Source organism: Megascapheus bottae, chromosome 20 (assembly GCF_031878675.1).
Source record: "Megascapheus bottae isolate mThoBot1 chromosome 20, mThoBot2.hap1, whole genome shotgun sequence".
Classification (NCBI taxonomy): Eukaryota; Metazoa; Chordata; class Mammalia; order Rodentia; family Geomyidae; genus Megascapheus; species Megascapheus bottae.
The window spans coordinates 1,533,856-1,553,459 of NC_143528.1; the positions used below are offsets into that span (position 1 = coordinate 1,533,856).

The 19,604-nt window shown below is 48.5% G+C and overlaps 1 protein-coding gene across 2 annotated transcripts in view; it reads left to right on the forward strand.

Moving 5' to 3' along the window:
* The window catches only part of Ank1 (ankyrin 1), a 219,466-nt gene that overhangs the window by 165,378 nt on the left and 34,484 nt on the right, over window positions 1–19,604 (forward strand). For both annotated transcript variants that reach the window (XM_090353872.1, XM_090353871.1), the window contains exons 18-35: window positions 1,293–1,391; window positions 3,571–3,669; window positions 3,875–3,973; window positions 5,194–5,286; window positions 5,698–5,770; window positions 6,831–6,854; window positions 7,958–8,054; window positions 9,816–9,894; window positions 12,014–12,111; window positions 12,196–12,420; window positions 13,484–13,638; window positions 13,938–14,149; window positions 14,697–14,901; window positions 15,211–15,307; window positions 15,485–15,713; window positions 17,325–17,450; window positions 17,590–17,709; window positions 19,423–19,501. In XM_090353872.1, coding sequence (XP_090209998.1) covers window positions 1,293–1,391; window positions 3,571–3,669; window positions 3,875–3,973; window positions 5,194–5,286; window positions 5,698–5,770; window positions 6,831–6,854; window positions 7,958–8,054; window positions 9,816–9,894; window positions 12,014–12,111; window positions 12,196–12,420; window positions 13,484–13,638; window positions 13,938–14,149; window positions 14,697–14,901; window positions 15,211–15,307; window positions 15,485–15,713; window positions 17,325–17,450; window positions 17,590–17,709; window positions 19,423–19,501 — 2,209 coding nt within the window. The remainder of the gene's footprint in view (window positions 1–1,292; window positions 1,392–3,570; window positions 3,670–3,874; window positions 3,974–5,193; window positions 5,287–5,697; window positions 5,771–6,830; window positions 6,855–7,957; window positions 8,055–9,815; window positions 9,895–12,013; window positions 12,112–12,195; window positions 12,421–13,483; window positions 13,639–13,937; window positions 14,150–14,696; window positions 14,902–15,210; window positions 15,308–15,484; window positions 15,714–17,324; window positions 17,451–17,589; window positions 17,710–19,422; window positions 19,502–19,604) is intronic.

Sequence of the window (19,604 nt, forward strand, 5' to 3'; positions counted from 1 at the left end):
CCCCCCCCACTGTATTGGGGTTTGAACTCAGGACCTTGTGTTTGCCTAACTTGCTTGCTTGGTGGGTGCTCTACCACTTAGGTCATGCCACTAGTCCAAGATTTCTTTAAAACCATTAGCTTAAAAAAAAGAAAAAGAAAGCCTTAGCTCTATGGGCTATTTCTGTACAGTCTTGGACAAGTGAAACCCTCCACTTCCAGTGAGGTTGCTGCTCTAGTTGACTACATTGTTTAAGATATTTTCCTTGCCCGGTGTTAAGCAAGCTAGTGAAAGGGTTAATCTGGATGATAGTGAGTCTCTGTTCTGAAAACACACTGACTTACCTAGGCACCAAACATTTCTGACAGATCCTCAATATTCTCCTACAAGCCAGGCAGGGTGTCTGCCTAGGTTGGTCATAGACACAGTGATACCAGTCCATGTGCATCTGGCAGATATGCTGCCCAGGGGCCTCTGCTCATCTTTGGGAAGCCTAGAAGCAGAGGAAGGCTAGGGAGTCACTACAGTGGGGTTACTGCCTGTGTCTGCAAAAGATCAGAGCAGAACTGCCGGCTGTCAGCAGACTGTGTGACGATAAAGGAGAGATATACAACAGCAATGTTTTTGTGAGAGCACCACATACAAGGAAGATTTCTAATACTTTTCTATCTCCCTGAGAAAATGCAGAGGTGAGAAGCCCAGAATATGGTCTTTTCATTCCCTGAGGATCTTCCCTTAATACAATGCTGCACTGACCTGGAGGTGGTAATGATAGGATGCTTTGCCATGTGAGGTCTCATGAGCTGTGCTTTCTCAAGTGCTTACTTTGCCCTTGTGGTAGGTCAATGATAACTCCTGTTTTCCAGAATAGAAAGCTATGACTCTAAAGGTTGCCATGGAAATAACAGATGTTACAATTGGAAGATACCAGAGGTTTAGCTATAATCTGTGTTCATTAGGCCCACTGCATGCTTGCATAAATAAAACTTGATTGGAATGTGGCCATGTCTGTTATTTCCTTGTTGGTCTGAGATGATTTGTTACCCCAGCTAGTAAGATTGAGAGCTTACTACAGGGACTCAGGATCAAAAATATTGACGATCTGGTTGACCCTTAACAGAAAAAGCTGTCGACCCTGTGACCTAGTTTAGCAACCTCAGTGTTCAGATAAGGTTACTGAGAAGCAGAACAAAAAAATGGTTTGCCAGATAGCTAGTTCAAGAGTGTGTTGTTAGCTGCAGAGCCACTGAACCATCACAGTAGCCTGGAATGCTTTCCTGGTTGGAAGATGACTGCTATCTTTTCCTTTCCAGAGTGGACTGACTCCTCTCCATCTGGTAGCACAAGAAGGTCACGTTCCAGTGGCAGATGTGCTGATCAAACACGGGGTTGCGGTAGATGCCACCACCCGGGTAAGGCCGGCAGCCTTGGCCTTGTGCTCTCCTCCACAGGGGCTTCCTTCTCCACCTGCACACTCCATGGTACAATCCTGCAGGCTCCTTCCTCACACCTTAGAATCTCTCCTCCATGAAGCTCCATATGGATGTAGCTTCCCTGCCATTTCCTGGGGCTAACAGTGGCATTGGAAAATGCTAATATCTATGCTTTGAAAGTTTGCTAGGCTTTTGAGCTCCTGTCCCAGGAACTGGAGAGGAATGTTCAGTTACAACACTGAGGCACATCAAGGTGCCTGGATATAATGGAGTCACTCAGAAGTCGCTCACTTTTTTCTTCTTCCAGCATTTCATTGAATTCAGTTCAACGGTCTCTGAAACCTGTGGCCAAGGAGTGAGGTTGTGGGGGTGGACTCAGATGTGACCCTGAGGCACAGATGAGTCATATAATGGCATCCAGTGAGAGTAACCTGAATCCCAGAGGAAGGATGAGGAGTCTTGAGCTGGGGGAAAGAAAAGGTTTCCTAATAGAACTGTATTTTGCTCTTTTGTCCCAAGATGACCCATAAGAAAGGACAGAGTGACAGAATAACAGAATAAGCACTGGCACCAATGCTGCGGTGAGGTCACCCTAAGAGGGACCTATGACACATTTTTTTTCCCCAACTGCCATAGCCTTGACAAGAATCTTAAAAACCCAAGAATGTTCTAGACTGATGCAGGCCACTCTTGATCCAGTTTAGTCTTTTGGGAGTCCTGTCTTAATTCTTTGGGGTCTCAAGAAACCCCACTTCTTGGGTTAGACCTGCGTGTCAAGGCTCATAGAGCGATTCTTTCACATGAAAACCCATCCAAGGGATGGGTTCAGTTGGCCTCTGGGAATCTGCCAACTGTTTGCCCAGGGAAAGTGGAGACCAGAGAGCTCATTGTCTTGTGGACCTTTGAGGGCATCACCAAAACATTCCGAGGGTCCAGGACATGGCTCAGTCCTCAGGCAGGAAGTGCTTGCACAGGCACACAAGATTAAGCAAGACAAATTCTTGGGAAATTAGCCCAAAAGCTTACGTGATTAAATGACCAATGATGCCTATTTTAGATGGTAACCAGTTCCCATCAATTCATTTAAAACTAAGTAACTCAGACAGCCTTGTGGTGCTCTACAGTACACTTTTTTCCCACCTTTCTGGTAGGAATGAGTCTGCTGTGGTTTCCCAAGGCCATCTGTTCTTCTAGTGTTCTGCTCAGTAGAAGCCCTGTTGGTTGACCTTCCTTGAGAGCCAATCTTTGTTCCTGGCATAGAGCTTTCTCCGGGTCTCTCCACCTCCCTCCCCAATAAATGCTGCCACCATCTGGAGGCCACTCTGTCCCCCCTCCACTACATTAGCCACCCTCCTTCATCTTCATGGCTTCTAGCTCCCGCTCTGCTGACCCTGACTCCACAATCTGGCCCTTTTCACAGGGTTCTAGTCAGCTCCCTCCCTTATCGCAGGAACATCTGGAACTTCTCTTATTTGACACTGACCTCTATTGCTTCCCAGGCTAAGGGGTTGACTGACCACAGCAGTGCACCTTCCAGAAGCTGTCAGCCATCCCAAATACTTCCTGGACATCTTTTCTTACTTTTACCTTGTTTTATTTACGTATTTAGACAGCAGTAGGATTTGAATTCAAGACCTTGTGCTTGCCAAGTAGGCACTCTACCATTTAAGCCACACTCCAGCCCTTTCTTTGCTTTATTTTTCTAGATAAGGTTTTAAGATTTTGCCCATCCTTCTGAATAATAAATTACAGCCACAAACCACACAACTAGTTGAGGTGGAGATCTCCCATAACTTTGTTTTTGGTCAGTTAAAGGGCTTTAACTCTGGCCTGGGTGCTGTCTCTGAGCTCTTCAGCTCAAGACTAGTGCTCTACCACAGCACCACTTCAGATTTTCTGATGGTTAGTTAGAGATAAGAGTCTCACAGACTTTTGTGCTTGGGCTGGCTTTGTTCCGTGATCCTCAAATCTCAGCCTCCTGAGTAGCTAGGATTACAGGCATGAACCACAGGCACCAAGCTTTCACATAACTTTTTGTTCAGGCTGGCCTAGAATGACAGTCTGCCTCCCAAATTGCTTGTTTTACAGGCATGTGCTTATGATGCTCTTGGTCTGCTCAGAAACCCTGCTGTCCCCTCATTCATCCTTTGCTTTCCAGATGGGTTACACCCCACTCCATGTGGCTAGTCATTACGGAAATATCAAGCTGGTGAAGTTTTTGCTACAGCACCAAGCCGATGTCAATGCCAAGACCAAGGTACTGTGTTCAAAGAGGTTGTAATCAGAGCTACTCTCTGCACACTTGAGACTCTACAATACTTCTTTTTTCTTTCTTTTCTGCCACACTTCTAAGCTGTGATGAATGAAATTGCCGAGATGCATGTTTTTATGTCTGAATAAGATGGACAGGCCCTGCAGTTTGTGGCCAGAGCTGATAGTGCCATTATCTGCCTTCTTTATAGCTCGGATACAGCCCCTTGCACCAAGCAGCCCAGCAAGGACACACAGACATTGTAACTCTGCTGCTCAAGAATGGCGCTTCCCCAAACGAGGTCAGCTCGGTGAGTGCCCACCTGGCCTGATTTCAAAAGGCCACTGTCCAAGCAGCAGCCCTCAGAGATGCCCTTCACCACAGAGTTCTGAGCAGCTGGGGACCCATACCTCCCACACCAGCAGGTCATGGATTCACTGTGTCCCAGTGGCTGGAGGGCTTTGGTGGCCTTTCTCTCTCTAACTGAAGATTCTCCTTTCGGGCTCTACTTTTTCCTCTTTTGTTTTGGTTTACATGCTCTTGGTGGTTTGCAGTTGTGGTGGTGTTAGTGGTGGTTATTGTGTGTCCCAAGCCTCCTCCCAACCCTGTACTGAAGATTGAATTTAGGGCCTCAGGTTTGGTAGAGAAGTTCTATCATTTAAATCACGACTGAAGTCATTTAACTCTTTGTTTATTTTGCAGAAAGTTTTTTAGACTTTGCACAGGCTAGCCTTGAACTCCAATCCTCCTACCTCATCCTTGAATAGGTGGGGTTATGGGTGTATACTACACCCAGATATTTGCACTTATTGCCAGCCCTTTAATATATAGGAAATAGCTTTCAGTATGATGTAAATGGACAAAACAGAATCTCTTGGGGATTCACAGTCCCTTAAGGCCATAGGGATCCTCAGTGAAAATGGTACAACATGATCAACTTCCTTCTCTCATGATGTGGAGATGTGATTATATTTTCTGCATAGCTGAAATTGTAACTGCGAATGGAGTTGAACTCACGTGGTCTGCTGGCCACATCTTGGAGGTAAAAAAAGATTTAAGAGAAATAAAGTTTTTCACTTAGTTCTTTCTTGTAAGATCAAACTGAAACTATACCTCTATCCCACTTCTGGTGATTTGTAAATTCTGACTAGTTTAATTAGTTCACTTACAAGCAGGGCCTCCGTTCCTAATCCCCCTAAGAAGTGAATTCAGAGCAGTGAGCTGCAGTGCTCTGAGCCTTCCCATTCCTAGAGCCGTGACTTCCTGACCCGCTAGAACCTTTCAGGGGCTTGTTCCTGACATTGCTCACCCTGACTTGGAGAGATTTTCATGCTGAATACAATCCTCACCTTTGCATCTTTGCGGGCATCGAGCTTGTGCACACACTTGTGCATGGGTTTTCTTGGCTCCAAGGCTGATTCTGTCTACCTGGATCCTTTTGAATACTCAGAGGTCTATATACAAGGGGGCAGCCTTTCCTCCCTGACTTGTCTGATTTGTCTGATTCCATCCTCTGTCTGTTTGTCCTAGAATGGAACCACACCTCTGGCAATAGCCAAGCGTTTGGGCTACATTTCTGTAACAGATGTGCTCAAAGTTGTCACGGATGAAACCAGTGTTGTGGTATGCTTGCCTTTCCCCTATGCCCAACCCCCACCCACAGCAGAGAGACCCGTGCCATACTCTGGAACCCAGGGCTTCAAACCAATGGGACACACAACTCAGAGGCCTCCTGCTCCGAGTGGAGCTATACTGCCACCTAGTGGCCCCAGGAATTGGGGTTGTGGTAAGGTGGATGGGACTTGGGGAAGGGCAGTGACAAGGGGAGCTGGAGATCTCTCCATTTATCCTGCCTGGGATGCCAGATAAGCACCAGTTCCCAGTCAAGCACTCCCTCAGATACGATTTTCTTTGCTTGGGACGCATCTTTTTAGCCTCCTGCTCTATATCTTCATTGTGACCAAGTCACTACTTCACTGGAGAAAGGTGCTTTTTCCATGGGGGGTTGAAGTCTCTGCCTTTTGTCATTTTTAGTTAGTCAGTGACAAGCACCGGATGAGTTATCCTGAGACGGTGGATGAGATCCTGGATGTCTCTGAAGATGAAGGTAACGTTGGGGTATGAGCTCAGAGTGATGTAGACAGAAGGCCTCCATGCATCCTGAATGGTTTCTCCATTCAGCCCCTCACCCCCTTTCAGGCTGCACTTGGGGTCCCTCACAGCACACGCAGGCTCTGTATGTATGTGTAATGAAAGACACCACTTTTTTATGATGTTACCTTTGGAATAGGCATCAGGGATGCAGCTCAGTGGAAGAGCACTTGACGGACAGGTGCAAGGCCCTGAGTTTGGGCTTTAGCTTTGAAAAAAAGTTTCAAATAATGTTAGATGAGCAAAATTGACTCAGGGATTCAAATGTTAAATCTCACAGAGTCTGTAAGTATACATATGCACCTGTAACATGACATTAGATCCGACTTGGATCAGCTCAGATCACCATTCAGTATAGCAAGAGGCTAAGCCAGGTAACCATGATGCACACATGTGATCCCAGGTACTCAGCAGACTGAGTGCTGATGGGGCACAATTTGGAGCCATCCCAGGCAAATAAATCCAAGAATCTCTTCAGCTAACCGAGAAAAAGCTGGAACTGGAGGAGTGGCTCAAGTGATAGAGCATCAGCCTTAAGCAAAAAAGACTAAGCAAGAACACAAGGCCCCAAGTTCAAGACCCCATACCAGATAAGGATAATTGCAAAAGATTATCCTACATTTCCTGCTTTCCTGAAGTTTAAACAAATGATAAGTGGGTTATTTAAAGATGTATATGAGCATTTTCATCAGCTGCTCTTCTGACCACAATAGTGGTCTACAGGTTTTGAGACGTGCCATACAATTTCAGCTTTATGAACTACAGAGCATATTTAGTAACATTTTCTTCTAGAACCCATATTTCTTCACTTAGAATTGAGGGAACCCTTGGGTTGCTGAATACTGGGGGACCACAGGGTTTTTCCCACAGCTCTTTTCATCTATAATTCAGTGGTTGTATGACTGCCAGCTAGGACAGTAAAGCTTTCATTGTGTGAGTGCTTTTGATAACGTGCCTCTACTGTAACCAACTTCAGTGCTGCCCTTCCTTCAACTCGGCTCTTCTTTGCTTTCTAGGAACTGCTCACATAAGTCTAATGGGTATGAAATGCTTTCTGTTCCCGTGGTCTTTTCTCACCAAGTGCATTCCACCCTCACACTCTGAGTCCTCACTAACCCATCTCCCTCCATCTTCTCCTGGCTCACCATCTGAGCCCAGAACCTGACTGACAAGATATCACACTCATGAGCCCCACGCCCGGTGGGCAGCTTCTGCCTGTCCATCTGTGTGTCTGTGCCCTTGCCACTATGTTCGTGGTCATCTTGCATGAGCAGTTGTGATTCCATCCTGTCAGCTCCCAATCACAGCCAACCACTGTGAGGGACAGTCAAGGGCAGGGCAAGGATAGGGCCAAGGCAGTGGCTCCAAATCCGGTGAAGAGAGAGAAATAGAGGCCATAGAGAAATAGATGCATCAATAGCTTAAATTACTTTGTCTTTAGCCTTGAAACTGCAAAAACATGTCTCTATTATAGGAATTACTGAGACAATAGACATAATAACAGAAATAATGAGATATCCATCACAGTTACAGAAAATGCTACAGCCCTTCAAAGTGAATGGGTAACAATCCAGATTCAGCTTACTCCACTGCCGTGCCTTTGTAGTGATTCTTTTAAGGATCTTTCAACCCCTGAAAGGGGCTTTTTTGCAGTGGGGAACTTGTCAAGCTAAGAAAGTTTTTTGTCTGTGTTGCTTAGAACAAACTAAGAGATGGGGACTGGAGGGAGAGCCTTGGCTATGCATCAGAGGCCTCCCTCCACTCCTCAGGAGCAAGCATGAGAGGCAGACCAGGAAAATCACTTTCAAGAAGAAAAGAGCTGGATGCCTGTGACTTATGCCTGTAATACTAGTTACTCAGAAGGCTGAGACCTGGAGGATTGCAGCTTGATGCCAGCCTAGACAAAAAGTCCATGAGACTCTATCTCCAATTAACTAGTAAAAATGCCAGACTGGAGGAATGACTCATATAGTAGAATGCATTTGTGAGCAAGAAAGCCAAGCTAGTGCAAAGTTCTGAGTTCAAACCCCCATATTGGCGAAAGAAAGAAAGAAGAAAGAAAGAAAGAAAGAAAAAAAGAAAGAAAGAAAAAGAAAGAAAAAAGAGTCCAGACTGCCACTCACTTGAGTTCGTCTTGTTTCAGGGGAAGAGCTTGCTGGCTCCAAAGCTGAGAGGCAAGACTCCAGGGATGTGGATGAAGAGAAGGAGCTGCTGGATTTTGTGCCAAAGCTAGACCAAGTGTAAGAAGGGCCCACTGTGCTGTCATGTCCCGGTATGGCTGGATTGTGGTAGGGCAGAGAAGGGTCATGTCATAGAGGACCAAGACTCAAAGGAGACCCATATGGTGGATGACTGAGGCCAGTGGGAATTTCACACTAGATGGCGAAGTCATGCCATGGGTGGTGAATACAGCTTTGTCAGACTGTAGGCTGAGGAAGATTCAAAGGAAGGCCAGGCCCTGGGTGTACCACCATCAGAGTACCAGACAAAATGCTGGAGAGTCACGCTGTGATTCCAGAATCCAGAATCACTGCGTTCTGCACCTTGAGCAGCAGGGGCCTGTGTGGAGGCCTTCCTCAGGGTGCTGTCTGGTTGCACCTCTCCTCTTCTGGAACACCACCACCCAGCATACTTCCCTCATTCACTTCTCTCCTGCTCACACACACTCAACCTCTCACCAGACTTCCTTGGAAGAAAGTTCACATTACAGACTTGCCAAACTTACCAAACACGGCCAAATGCTTCCATATGTGAGGTATGGTACATATCATTCCTTCCTTTGGCCACTATAAGAGGGTAGATTTGTACACAAGAGAGTTTGCAATAACCTGCAGCAGATTGCCTTTTAGAAACAGAGTCAGGCTGGGAGTTTGGCCTAGTGGTAAAGTGCTTGCCTAGCATACATGAAGACCCGGGTTTGATTCCTCGGTACCACATATATAGAAAAAGCTGGAAGTGATGCTGTGGCTCAAGAGGTAGAGCTCTAGCCTTGAGAAAGCCCAAGGACAGTGCTCAGTCCCTGAGTTCATGGCCCAGGACTGGCTAAAAAAAAAAAAGAAAGAAAGAAAGAAACATAGAACTCCAGGCCCTGAGTTCAAACCCCAGCTCTGGCAGAAGAAGGAGGAGGAGGAGGAGGAGGAGGAACAGGAGGAGGAGGAAAAAAGAAAAAAGCATAGAACTCAACCCTAACTGTAAAGAACTGGAAGGCTCATTTGTTGGGATTAAAAGCCCATACCAAAGGGTCCAGGAGTGTAGCCTAGTGGTAGAGTGCTCACCTAGCATGCACGAAGTCCCATGTTCAATTCTGCAGTACCACATATACAAGAAAAAGCCAGAAGTGGTGCTGTGTCCAAAGGGTCCAAGGACAGTGCCCAGGCTCTGAGTTCAAGCCCTGGGACTGGCAAAAATAGATAAACAGGGCCTGGAGTTTGGCCTAGCAGTAGAGTGTTTGCCTACATTCGCAAAGACCCAGGTTCGATTCCTCTGCACCACATACATAGAAAAAAGCCGGAAGGGGTGCTGAGGTTCAAGTGATAGAGCTCTAGCCTTGAGAAAGTCCAAGGACAGTGCTCAGGCCCTGAGCTCAAGCCCAGGACTGGAAAAAAAACAATACCATACCAAGGGGTCAGAGTACAGTGCAGAATAGTATATTATGAAGATCAGGTAGGGACTTGTCACCAAGGCTGAACAACTTTAGAAAGGACTGTGCTCAGCTCATCTGGAAGGCTCATAGAAGAGGAAGGTCCTCCAGTGAGGTGGGAGGGGCACCCGGCTTTCAGAGACCCAAGGAGGGAGAGGCTTCAAGGGATGGGAAATGCTGGCCAAAGGATTGTCATGTTATACATGTAAGGCGAGGAGAGAGGTGAGTTAAGGACCTGTGAGGGGTGGATTGGCCAGGTCATTACAGAGGGGTACTGTGCCCTTCACTTGAGTCTCCTGGGAAAGAAGAAGGCTATTTCAGATACCCTGCCTTTGATTTTCCCAATGCTCTTGGCACTCAGGGTGGAGTCTCCAGCCATTCCCAGGATTCCCTGTGTCACACCTGAGACGGTGGTGATTCGGTCTGAGGAGCAAGACCAGGTAGGAAGCACCATTTCTCCTACATTTCCTTTTGCAGAGTAAGCCCAGCACCTACCCCCACCACAGTGGCTGTGTTGAAATGACCATAGGACAATGAACTATTGTAGAAACACTTGTGCTCACAGAGCCCCTTCAGATCCACAGCTGCATATGTCTTGTGGAGGCCTGTAGTACTGACATCAGTGCTGAGGTCTCAGCAGACTTCAGTGTGTGAAACAGACACACATGGGGAGACCTGATTAATACCCACAATTCTCTTCCAAGCTCACATTCACAGCCACAATCTCTGTTCCCACTTGACATGGGGAACAGGGAGGAAGCCCTCTTCATGGCAAAGGGGGCTCAGCCTACATACACCATGAGGCTCCAAGCTGCACAGTTTCCTGTGCTTTCTTTTATTTTTGCTTTGCGTTCTTTCTTTCTCTTTTTTTCTTTTTCTTTGCCAGACTTGAACTCAAGGCCTGGGCACTTTTTGCTCAAGGCTAGTGTTCTGCCACTTGAGTCACAATGCCACTTCTGGCTTTTTCTGTGTTTGTAGTTCTGGGGAATCAAATCCAGGGCTTTGTGCATGCTAGTGATAGCACACTACCACTAGACCATGCTTCTGGGCTGCCATGAGCTTTCTCTTCTGTATCCATAAGAGGGTCAGTTTCTGCCCAGACCAAAATAGGTGCTAGAGAACTGCTCCACAAGCCTCTGGCCTCATCACGGTGCCCTGGCTGGTGGCTCCTTGGCATGCCATATTCATTTGTCCTGAAAAGCAGGGATGTGAAATAGACATGCTTTAGGACATTTCCTTAGTTTCATACTATGGTGGTAGCCCTCCTTTCCAAAGCAAAGGAATTTCCTAGGAAGAAAAGAAAAGGGATGTGAAAAAAGGAGAATGGTAGTTAGGTTTGACAGCCAAGCTGGGCTCTGCTATTTTCTCACTAAGATTGAGCTCTTCCTGTGCCTGGTAAGAGGCATGAGTCTGAAAACAGAAGCCAGAGCCCTGGAGCAAAAAGTGGCACATTTATCAGCCATCATGTGCCAGCGTGTACCAGAATGGTACAGCACAAATATCAGTATGTGATGTTAGAGGGAGATGGGTAGCTATGCCCCTGTGGCGTCATGCCTGGATGCTAACAAAGCCAGCAATGGAGGAACTAGCAGAGTTGGACTCGGGTCCTGTGGTTTCCTGACAAGCCCATTCTCTGGAGGGAATACCGAGATTGGAACCCAGGACCTTAAACATGCTACTGAGCCATATCCCCAGCACCTCTTTGCTCAAGTTACTAAGCTCACATCAAAGGTGTAAACTGCATTCCTGGTAAGCATCTGTGTGTCTTCATGTAGCACTGTAAACAATGACCTTCCAGGAGCTACTATGAGCTTTAGTATAGTGTGCAGACATGGGGGCCCTGAGGTGCCCAGGTGACTGTGGCCCCAAGACCTTCCAGAGTGCAGATGAGGGAGGCTAGCACTGGACTAGACATGGCAGGGACTGGGACATTGTAGAGTAGAAGAGAAGCTTGTGAAAGCAGAGTAGAATATCTCAGTCCTGACTCCTGAAGTGAGAGCTCACCCTCACGGAACGTGTGCAGTCAACAGGCCCTTAAGCCCGAGGGCTACCAAACACCAGAGTCGATCCTTCTGACCTCCATGGATCCTTATGTCACAGACAGCTGGGGGCGCTGGAGTTGCCATGTTGCCTTGAGGCATGGTGAGAGATGAGAAGCCCCCTCCAGTGCCTGATGGCTTCACCTCAAGGACACTGGATAGCGACAGGGCATATAGGCTAGGAGGTAACAGCCTGGGTCCCAGTACAAACTCCTGAGGGAAAAAGCTGTCTGTGTAGAGCAGAACATTCCTCTAGGACATGGTGGGAGAGAAGGAGAAAGAGACTTACAGCCAGACTTCAGAGTAAGGACAAAGGACTCACTCTGTCTGTCCAGTGTTTTACCTCAGGACTGGAATCAAGCAGAAGCCATGAGCAGGGGAGGTGCAGATGGGTTCCTCTGAGTGTCCACCAGAACCGCTTTCTCCTGGGGGACCTCCTGAGCCCCTGCAGCCTGGAACCATGTGCAGGTGGCCTGGGGGATGGTGGGTACAAGACAGGAGGTCTTCATCTGCTCCTCAGGGTTCTAAGGAATACGATGAGGACTCACTCATCCCCAGCAGCCCAGCCACGGAAACCTCAGACAACATCAGCCCCGTGGCCAGCCCGGTCCACACAGGGTGAGTACCAGGACTCTGGATTCCACTCTTCTTGTCTCCAAGGGGAGAGGATCAGCGCCCAACCGTGATCTGCACTGCTTCCAGGTTTCTAGTGAGCTTCATGGTCGATGCCCGCGGTGGCTCCATGAGAGGAAGCCGGCACAACGGCCTGAGGGTGGTGATCCCGCCACGGACGTGTGCCGCGCCCACACGCATCACCTGCCGCCTGGTCAAGCCCCAGAAGCTGAGCACGCCGCCCCCGCTGGCTGAAGAGGAGGGCTTGGCCAGCCGGATCATTGCGCTGGGACCCACGGGAGTCCAGTTCCTGAGGTAAGATGGCCAATTGCTCCGGCAGGCCCTGTGGGCTGAGCTCTCAGGAGCCTCCCTTTCCTGACTGGTATTTTCCAGTCCACTGAAGAGTCCATAGCCTGGTGGATGACACTGCTCTCAGATCTACATTGGGGTCCTAGGGTAGTTTTGTAGGCACTAAAGAAGTCACCCGGTGGCTTCCGTGGACGGCAAAGGCCTAGGCCCTTGGAGCTTGTGTGCCCTCACGTACCATGAGGTACAAGACTGACAGGCCTGTCCTTCCTTTCCATCTCCATCTCCCCAGATGTCACCCCTGTGAGCTGGCCTCACAGCCTGCAGCATGCTTACTCCTCAAATTTACCTCCTTCAATGTAGCCCTTGCTGAGTACCAGTGGCTCACACCCATAATCCTAGCCACTCAGAAGGCTGAGATCTGAGGATCGCCATTCAAAGCCAACTTGGGCAGGAAAGTCTGGGAGACCCTATTTCCAATTACTCACCCATACGCCTGAAGTGAAGCTGTGCCTTAAGTGGTAGAGTGCTAGTCTTGAGCAAAAATAAGCTCAGGTTGAGCATCTAGACCCTGAGTTTGAGACCCAGAGGAAAAGAGGGATGGAAGAAAGGGAGGGAGGGAGGGAAGGAAAACAAAACCAAAAGCCCTCAAAGCCTCCCTCCAAAGGAAATATCACTGGTTATTTGACGCCTGAGGGTCAAAAAGGCCAGATCACCTCTGTGGGAAATGGGTTGAGTTCTCAGAACTAAATCCAAGGGCAGAATTGTTTGGCAGAACTCCAGTTGCATAGGCAGGGCAGATTTACCCCACCCTTACCCCCAAACCTGCCTTCCCATCACTTTGCCTCAGGCCTAGTGGGAGTAAACAGGGCTATAGGGAACCTCAGAAGATCAGGGAGCCTGCAGAAGATCTGCTCTATTTTAGAGATCTGCTCACAGGTGGCATCTATAGAGTGGCTATAGATGCTCCTTCTTCCTGCTAGCAGAGTTAACTATCCCTTCCATCCCTGTGTCCCTGGCTGCCTGCCCCTGCTGGGAACAACTTTCCACCGTCTGCTTTGTCCTGCTTTAGCCCTGTGATTGTGGAGATCCCTCACTTTGCCTCCCATGGGCGTGGGGACCGTGAGCTCGTGGTTCTGAGGAGTGAAAATGGCTCTGTGTGGAAGGAACACAAGAGCCGCTATGAAGAAAGCTACCTGGATCAGATCCTCAATGGGATGGATGAAGGTAAGGAGCCCAGGACCCACCTCACAGCGCCTTTCTAGAAGACAGGATCTGGGGTAGGACCTTGGGGATGGGCCCTCAGGGCTTTCTGGAAAGAATGGCAGTGGTCCCACCTAGGTCAAACGTAAACACATGTAAGTAGCCCTCAGCTCCTGCTTGCAGCCTGCACCTCTCGTGCTGGGCCTTTGTGCCCAGTCACTTCTCCCTCCAGGCCACCTCTCAGCTGGCCCCCTGAGGCTACATGTCTCAGGGACAAGGAAGCTCTGTGGCCTCACATGGGTGGCTGGTGCCTATGATTCCAGAGCTGGGCAGTCTGGAGGAGCTGGAAAAGAAGAGGGTCTGCCGCATCATCACCACTGACTTCCCCTTGTACTTCGTAATCATGTCGAGACTCTGCCAAGACTACGACACCATCGGCCCCGAAGGGGGCTCTCTGAAGAGCAAGCTGGTGCCCCTGGTGCAGGCAACATTCCCAGAAAATGCTGTCACCAAGAAAGTGAAGCTTGCCCTGCAGGTGATGCAGCCCCCTCACATAGTCCTGGAAGTAGCAGGAGTTCCAGGGGAGCCCCTCTAGGCTGATCCCTGCTCCCCTCTCCATAGGAGAGAATCTGACTTGAAAGCTCAGAAGGATGTCAGGTGGAGTTGAGCCCAGTAACTGGAATACCAGCTACTTGGGAAACAGAGATTGAGGATAGAGATTGAAGGCTAGCCCTGGCCAAAAAAAAAAAAAAGGCATTCTTAAGACTGTGTTCTTGACCAGTGGCTGGGTCTGGTGGCAAAGCAAGCTATGCTCAGCAGGAGGAGTCTGTGAGCTGCCTGCAGTAGGCTACAATGCTGAGCACAGGCCTCGGAACTGGAGAGCAGGAAATAGAAGATAAACGCTGGGAAAGAAAGCCGAGCTGTGGTACCAGCCCCTTAGTAAAGTGAATCGTCCTCCAGTGTGGGCACTTCCTCAGCAGGGTTTGCCCTGTGTTTGGAGGATGCCATGCTAGCCATCTAAACTAACCAGGGCTGTCCCTGCTCTGCCTGGAGCTGAGCATCCCGTTTTTGGCACTTTCCAGGCCCAGCCTGTTCCTGATGAGCTGGTCACCAAGCTCTTGGGTAATCAGGCCACATTCAGCCCCATTGTCACTGTGGAACCAAGGCGCCGGAAATTTCACCGACCCATCGGGCTTCGAATCCCACTCCCTCCCTCATGGACAGACAACCCAAGGGATAGCGGGGAAGGAGATACCACCAGCCTGCGTCTGCTGTGCAGTGTCATTGGTGAGTGGTATCCTTGCTTCAGAAAGACAGGAAAAGGTGATAGAAAGCAGCAAACACCTCAGGTTCTGCTAGCCTCTCTGAGGGTGCTGGAGGGACTGCATACCTCTGAGCCCTAGGAGGAAGAGAGTTGCAGATCCATAGGATGAGGAACAGAGTATGAGAACCGCAGGGTGCTGAGGCCACAGACCCAGGAAGTGTCACCCAGATGTGTCACCTCTGCCCTTATACACTTGCCCCTCAGTGCTTTGGTAAGTCCCATGTTTACATCCAGAAGAATGCCCCCCAGCCCCACTTCTGCTGGTATTGCAGGCGGAACCGACCAGGCCCAGTGGGAAGATATAACAGGAACAACCAAGCTTGTGTATGCTAATGAGTGCGCCAACTTTACCACCAACGTCTCTGCCAGGTGAGACTAGTATTGCCCAGCCCAGCATGGCAGCTGCCGGGAGCCCCATCCTCACAGCCAGGCTTGAGCGTGAAGACCCGCACAGAGACACCTGATCATGGTGGTCAGTGCTGTGTGACTCAGAAGTTGCTGCTGCCTGCATGGCCGTGGAACATTCAGGAATGTGCTCTTTTTTAGGTTTTGGCTTTCAGACTGTCCCCGAACTGCCGAGGCTGTGAACTTTGCCACTCTGTTATACAAAGAGCTTACCGCAGTACCCTACATGGCCAAGTTTGTCATTTTTGCCAAGATGAATGATCCCCGGGAGGGGCGGCTACGCTGCTACTGCATGACAGATGACAAGGTAGACAAGACCCTTGAGCAGCATGAGAACTTCGTGGAGGTGGCCCGGAGCAGGGACATAGAGGTATGGAGTCCCCTTGTGCCTGGGCCCTCAAAGGCCTTTGTCATTTCTCCCAAGGCACCGAGCCCTGGATTCAGGGTAGGTTCCTGACACTGTCTCTGGGAAGCATAAAGAGCAGGACAGCAGATACTGCTTGTGTTGGGGAGAGGACTCAAGACGGCTGCTCTGTCTCTTCAAGCTACCACAGACTCAAAAGAGACCACCATATGTATCCTGGGGAGGCAGTAGACAGTTGGTCTGCCATTTGTAATGCTTCATTCAATTTTTTATGAGCCTGGACTGTTAAAAGTAACCAGTTGCAGGTGGCATAATCTTAGCTACTCAGAATGCTGAGATCCAGAACCAGAGGTGTGGCTCAAGTACCAGAGCATCAGTGTGAGTGAAAAAGTCAAGCAAGAGTTCAAAGATTTGCATTCAAGCCCTAGTACTTCCCTCCCCCAACCCCGCCTCCAAAAAAAATTGTAGAGCTGGTGCAGTGGCTTGAACCTGAAATTTTCCTGAGAGGTAGAGAACAGAGAACCAAGGTTCAAGGCCAGCTCAGGTAGTTAATTAATAAATAAAGATTCATGAGACGCCATCAGAGCCAGTGGCTGGCACAGTGGTGCCACCTGTCATCCTAGAAATGCAGAGAAGCACAGATAGGAGGATTGCAGTCCAGGCTGGCCTTGAAAATAACTAATGCAACAAGGACTCGGTGCATAGAGTACCTGTCTAATAAGTACAACATCCTTAGTTCAAACCCCCGTATCACCTAAAACAACAACAACAAAATGAATTGCTTGCATTATGATTTCATTCTCTTAGTTGCCTGCTCCTTTACTATCCTCTAAAACACTGAGCATGGACAAGTTAAGTAACCTGTCCGAAGTCACAGGGGAATAAATGGTAGAGATAGGGTCTGTCCAGGTCTCCTAACCCACCCACACGTTTGTCTGCATCACTGAAGTTTGGGGGCTGTCGAGCAGCAGAAGAGATTGGTAGACAAATGAGGAGTCTAGGTCTAGGGTCTAGATTTGAACCTCTTATCCACCCCAGGACACTTACTCATGTGCAGTAAGCCCTCTAAGGGTCTGGCCTGCAAATCTGAGCTAAATCTGTCTGTGGAAGAAACATAGGACTGAGACTCGATCATCCCTGCTGTCCTGGGTACTTACTGGGCAAAGCAATCTCTGGGCCTCAGTTTCCTTAACTGTCAAGTGTGTTCCCAAGAACATCCCATTTGAAAGCACTAGATGTATAGAAGAGATCCTTATGAAAGGTGAGATTAAAATAGAATGTCATCTTTCCAGCACTTCTCCTGAGCTAAACTTCTTTGGACAGATGTAAACTAGACCAGTTTTGGGGGTTTTTTCCCCCCTAGAAGCCACATGATGTTCTCCTGGTGGAGTTCTAGAGTTCTTAGGTGTAATCCTGATAAATGCCAGAATGTAAAAAGTATTTCTGCTTGTTATTCTTTCCCTTTGTGGGGAGTGTGCCTCACCGTCACAGCTGTGGACAGGAAGGCATTTCTCAGAACGTGCTATCATTCTTCAGGCTATCACAATCTCATCTGGGGAGGAGAAGGATGAAGCTCACAGGCATTTGCACCTGATGGACTGTTTTCTTTTCTTTCAGGTTCTAGAAGGAATGCCTCTGTTTGCAGAACTCTCCGGGAACCTGGTCCCCGTCAAGAAAGCTGCCCAGCAGCGAAGCTTCCATTTCCAGTCATTTCGGGAGAACCGTTTGGCAATCCCTGTGAAGGTGCGGACTTCCTCTGGTTGCTCTCTCCTCAGCTACTCGCTCCTCTGGGTCTAGGAAGTTTGGGAGGTGGAAATCTCTGAGCCATCCGGCCTGGAGGCCACAGACAGCCTGCCAACTCTCCCTGTGTGATTGACTTTAGGTGAGGGACAGCAGCCGGGAGCCCGGAGGTTTCTTATCCTTCCTGCGCAAGGCAATGAAGTATGAGGACACTCAGCACATCCTGTGTCACCTCAACATCACCATGCCTCCCTGCACCAAGGTGAGCGGTCACGTGCCCCACACCTGCAGCCAGAGGGAGCATGCCCTAAGGAGGTCCCCCTGACAGACCCCAGGGCAGACGTTCCCAAAGGACTTCTTCCTACTAAAACATTGCCTTCGCATTTCCAAGGTGCAGAAGGTTCTCAGTGTTGCTAGGGACAGTTGTTTTGTGGCCTGGCTGGGAAAGCCTACAGAGCCTATCTATGAAGCCTGTCCACAAAGCACAGCCCAGCTTTGATCATGTGACATGAAGAGGTGCTGGGTGTATAGAGAGGGGCCCTGGGCTCTAGGCCACGAGTCAGAGCATCTCTCTCTGAGATGACTGGAGCTTGGAACTGGGTGTTGAGTCATTCTAGGTCACTGGCTGTGGAGTTTCTTACTGACTGATCTTCACGAATACTAAGCCTTCAGCCACTGCAAACACCCAGATTTGAGTCTAGCCAAGGAACATTGACGATGTATGATCACTTAGCAATCAATGCCTATCAGTGTCACGGTTGTCCTCTCTGTCAGGAATGCCCGTATAATCTTCTCTCCAGAATGTCTCCATGATGTTGCTAATATTGTCTCATAGTTGTTTTAATCATTAGCCGTTCATGATCAACTGAAAAACAAAGACACATTTATTTACTCTCTGAAAAGATTTCTTCTTTTTTCTTGTTTTTAGTTTGCATTGATTTTTTAAAATTATCTTTAAGTAGTTGTACAAAGGAGTTGCCACTCAACAAAGCAGTTTGTGAAAACAATGCATCTGATCCTTGTTCCCCTTTCATGGTTTTCTCTCATTCTTCCCCACCCCTTCCCTCAATTGTCTTATTTTGTAGGATATGCATTGAATCTTATGATTGCATTCTCAGCTCCTTCCTGTCTTGATTCCACTCCCTTCTCTCAGGGAGGATTCCCCACCCCCACTTCGAGTACCTATCTCCTCGTGTTTATTTTGTTGGACTACGGGTTAGCTTCTCCAAGAAATTATACTGTTTGTGTTCTACGCTGAATCTATCAGAGTTCAGAAAGGATTTCTTGCAGCCTAGAACAAATAAGTATTAAGCCTTAGGCTAATGTCAAAACCAGGTCTGTGAAGCAGAAAGATATAGGAAAAGACAAACTAAGTTTTTAAGCTCACCCCAACTCCACTGATGATTCACTGAGTGACCTTGAGCAAGTGGCTTAACCTCTCTGTGCCTCAGTTTCATCATAAATGAAATGGGAACAAAAAGCGGTACCTAACTATAGTTTGTCATAAACATTAAACAGGGCCTCACACACAATTAGGGTTATGAGTCTGCCGTTGTAGTTGTTACTTTGTGTGTGTGTGTGTGTGTGTGTGTGTGTGTGTGTTGTGTATTGGTATTGGGGCTTGAACTCAGGGCCTCAGCACTAGGCACTGTCTCCGAGCTTTTTTGCTCAATGCTAGCACTGACACTCGAGCCACAGCTCAACTTCTGGCTTTTGGTGGTTAATTGGAGAGAGAAAAGTCTCATGGACTTCCCTGCCCAGGCTGGCTTGAAACCTCAACCCACAGATTTCAACCTTCTTGACAGCTGGGATCCCAGGCCTGAGCCATGAGCACTGTAGTTGTCATTAATAAAATAATAGGTGTCATCAATCTCTGTACCTTCCTACTAGGCCCCTGGCCACCATTCCTCTCCTGAGATACCACTTTCTCCAGGTGTGCCAAACCCAAAGCACATCCTCTGTTTGTCCTCTGCAGGGGAGTGGAGCTGAGGACAGGAGAAGGACCTTGACACCCCTGTCTCTGAGATACAGCATTCTCAGCGAGTCACCTCTGGGTATGATCCTCTATGTGAAGACCCACCCATGCTTGCTCCTCTGAGAAAGGTTTTGGAGGGAGGGGGGCATGGTCAGGAGCTCATCCCTTCATATATTCTTCTC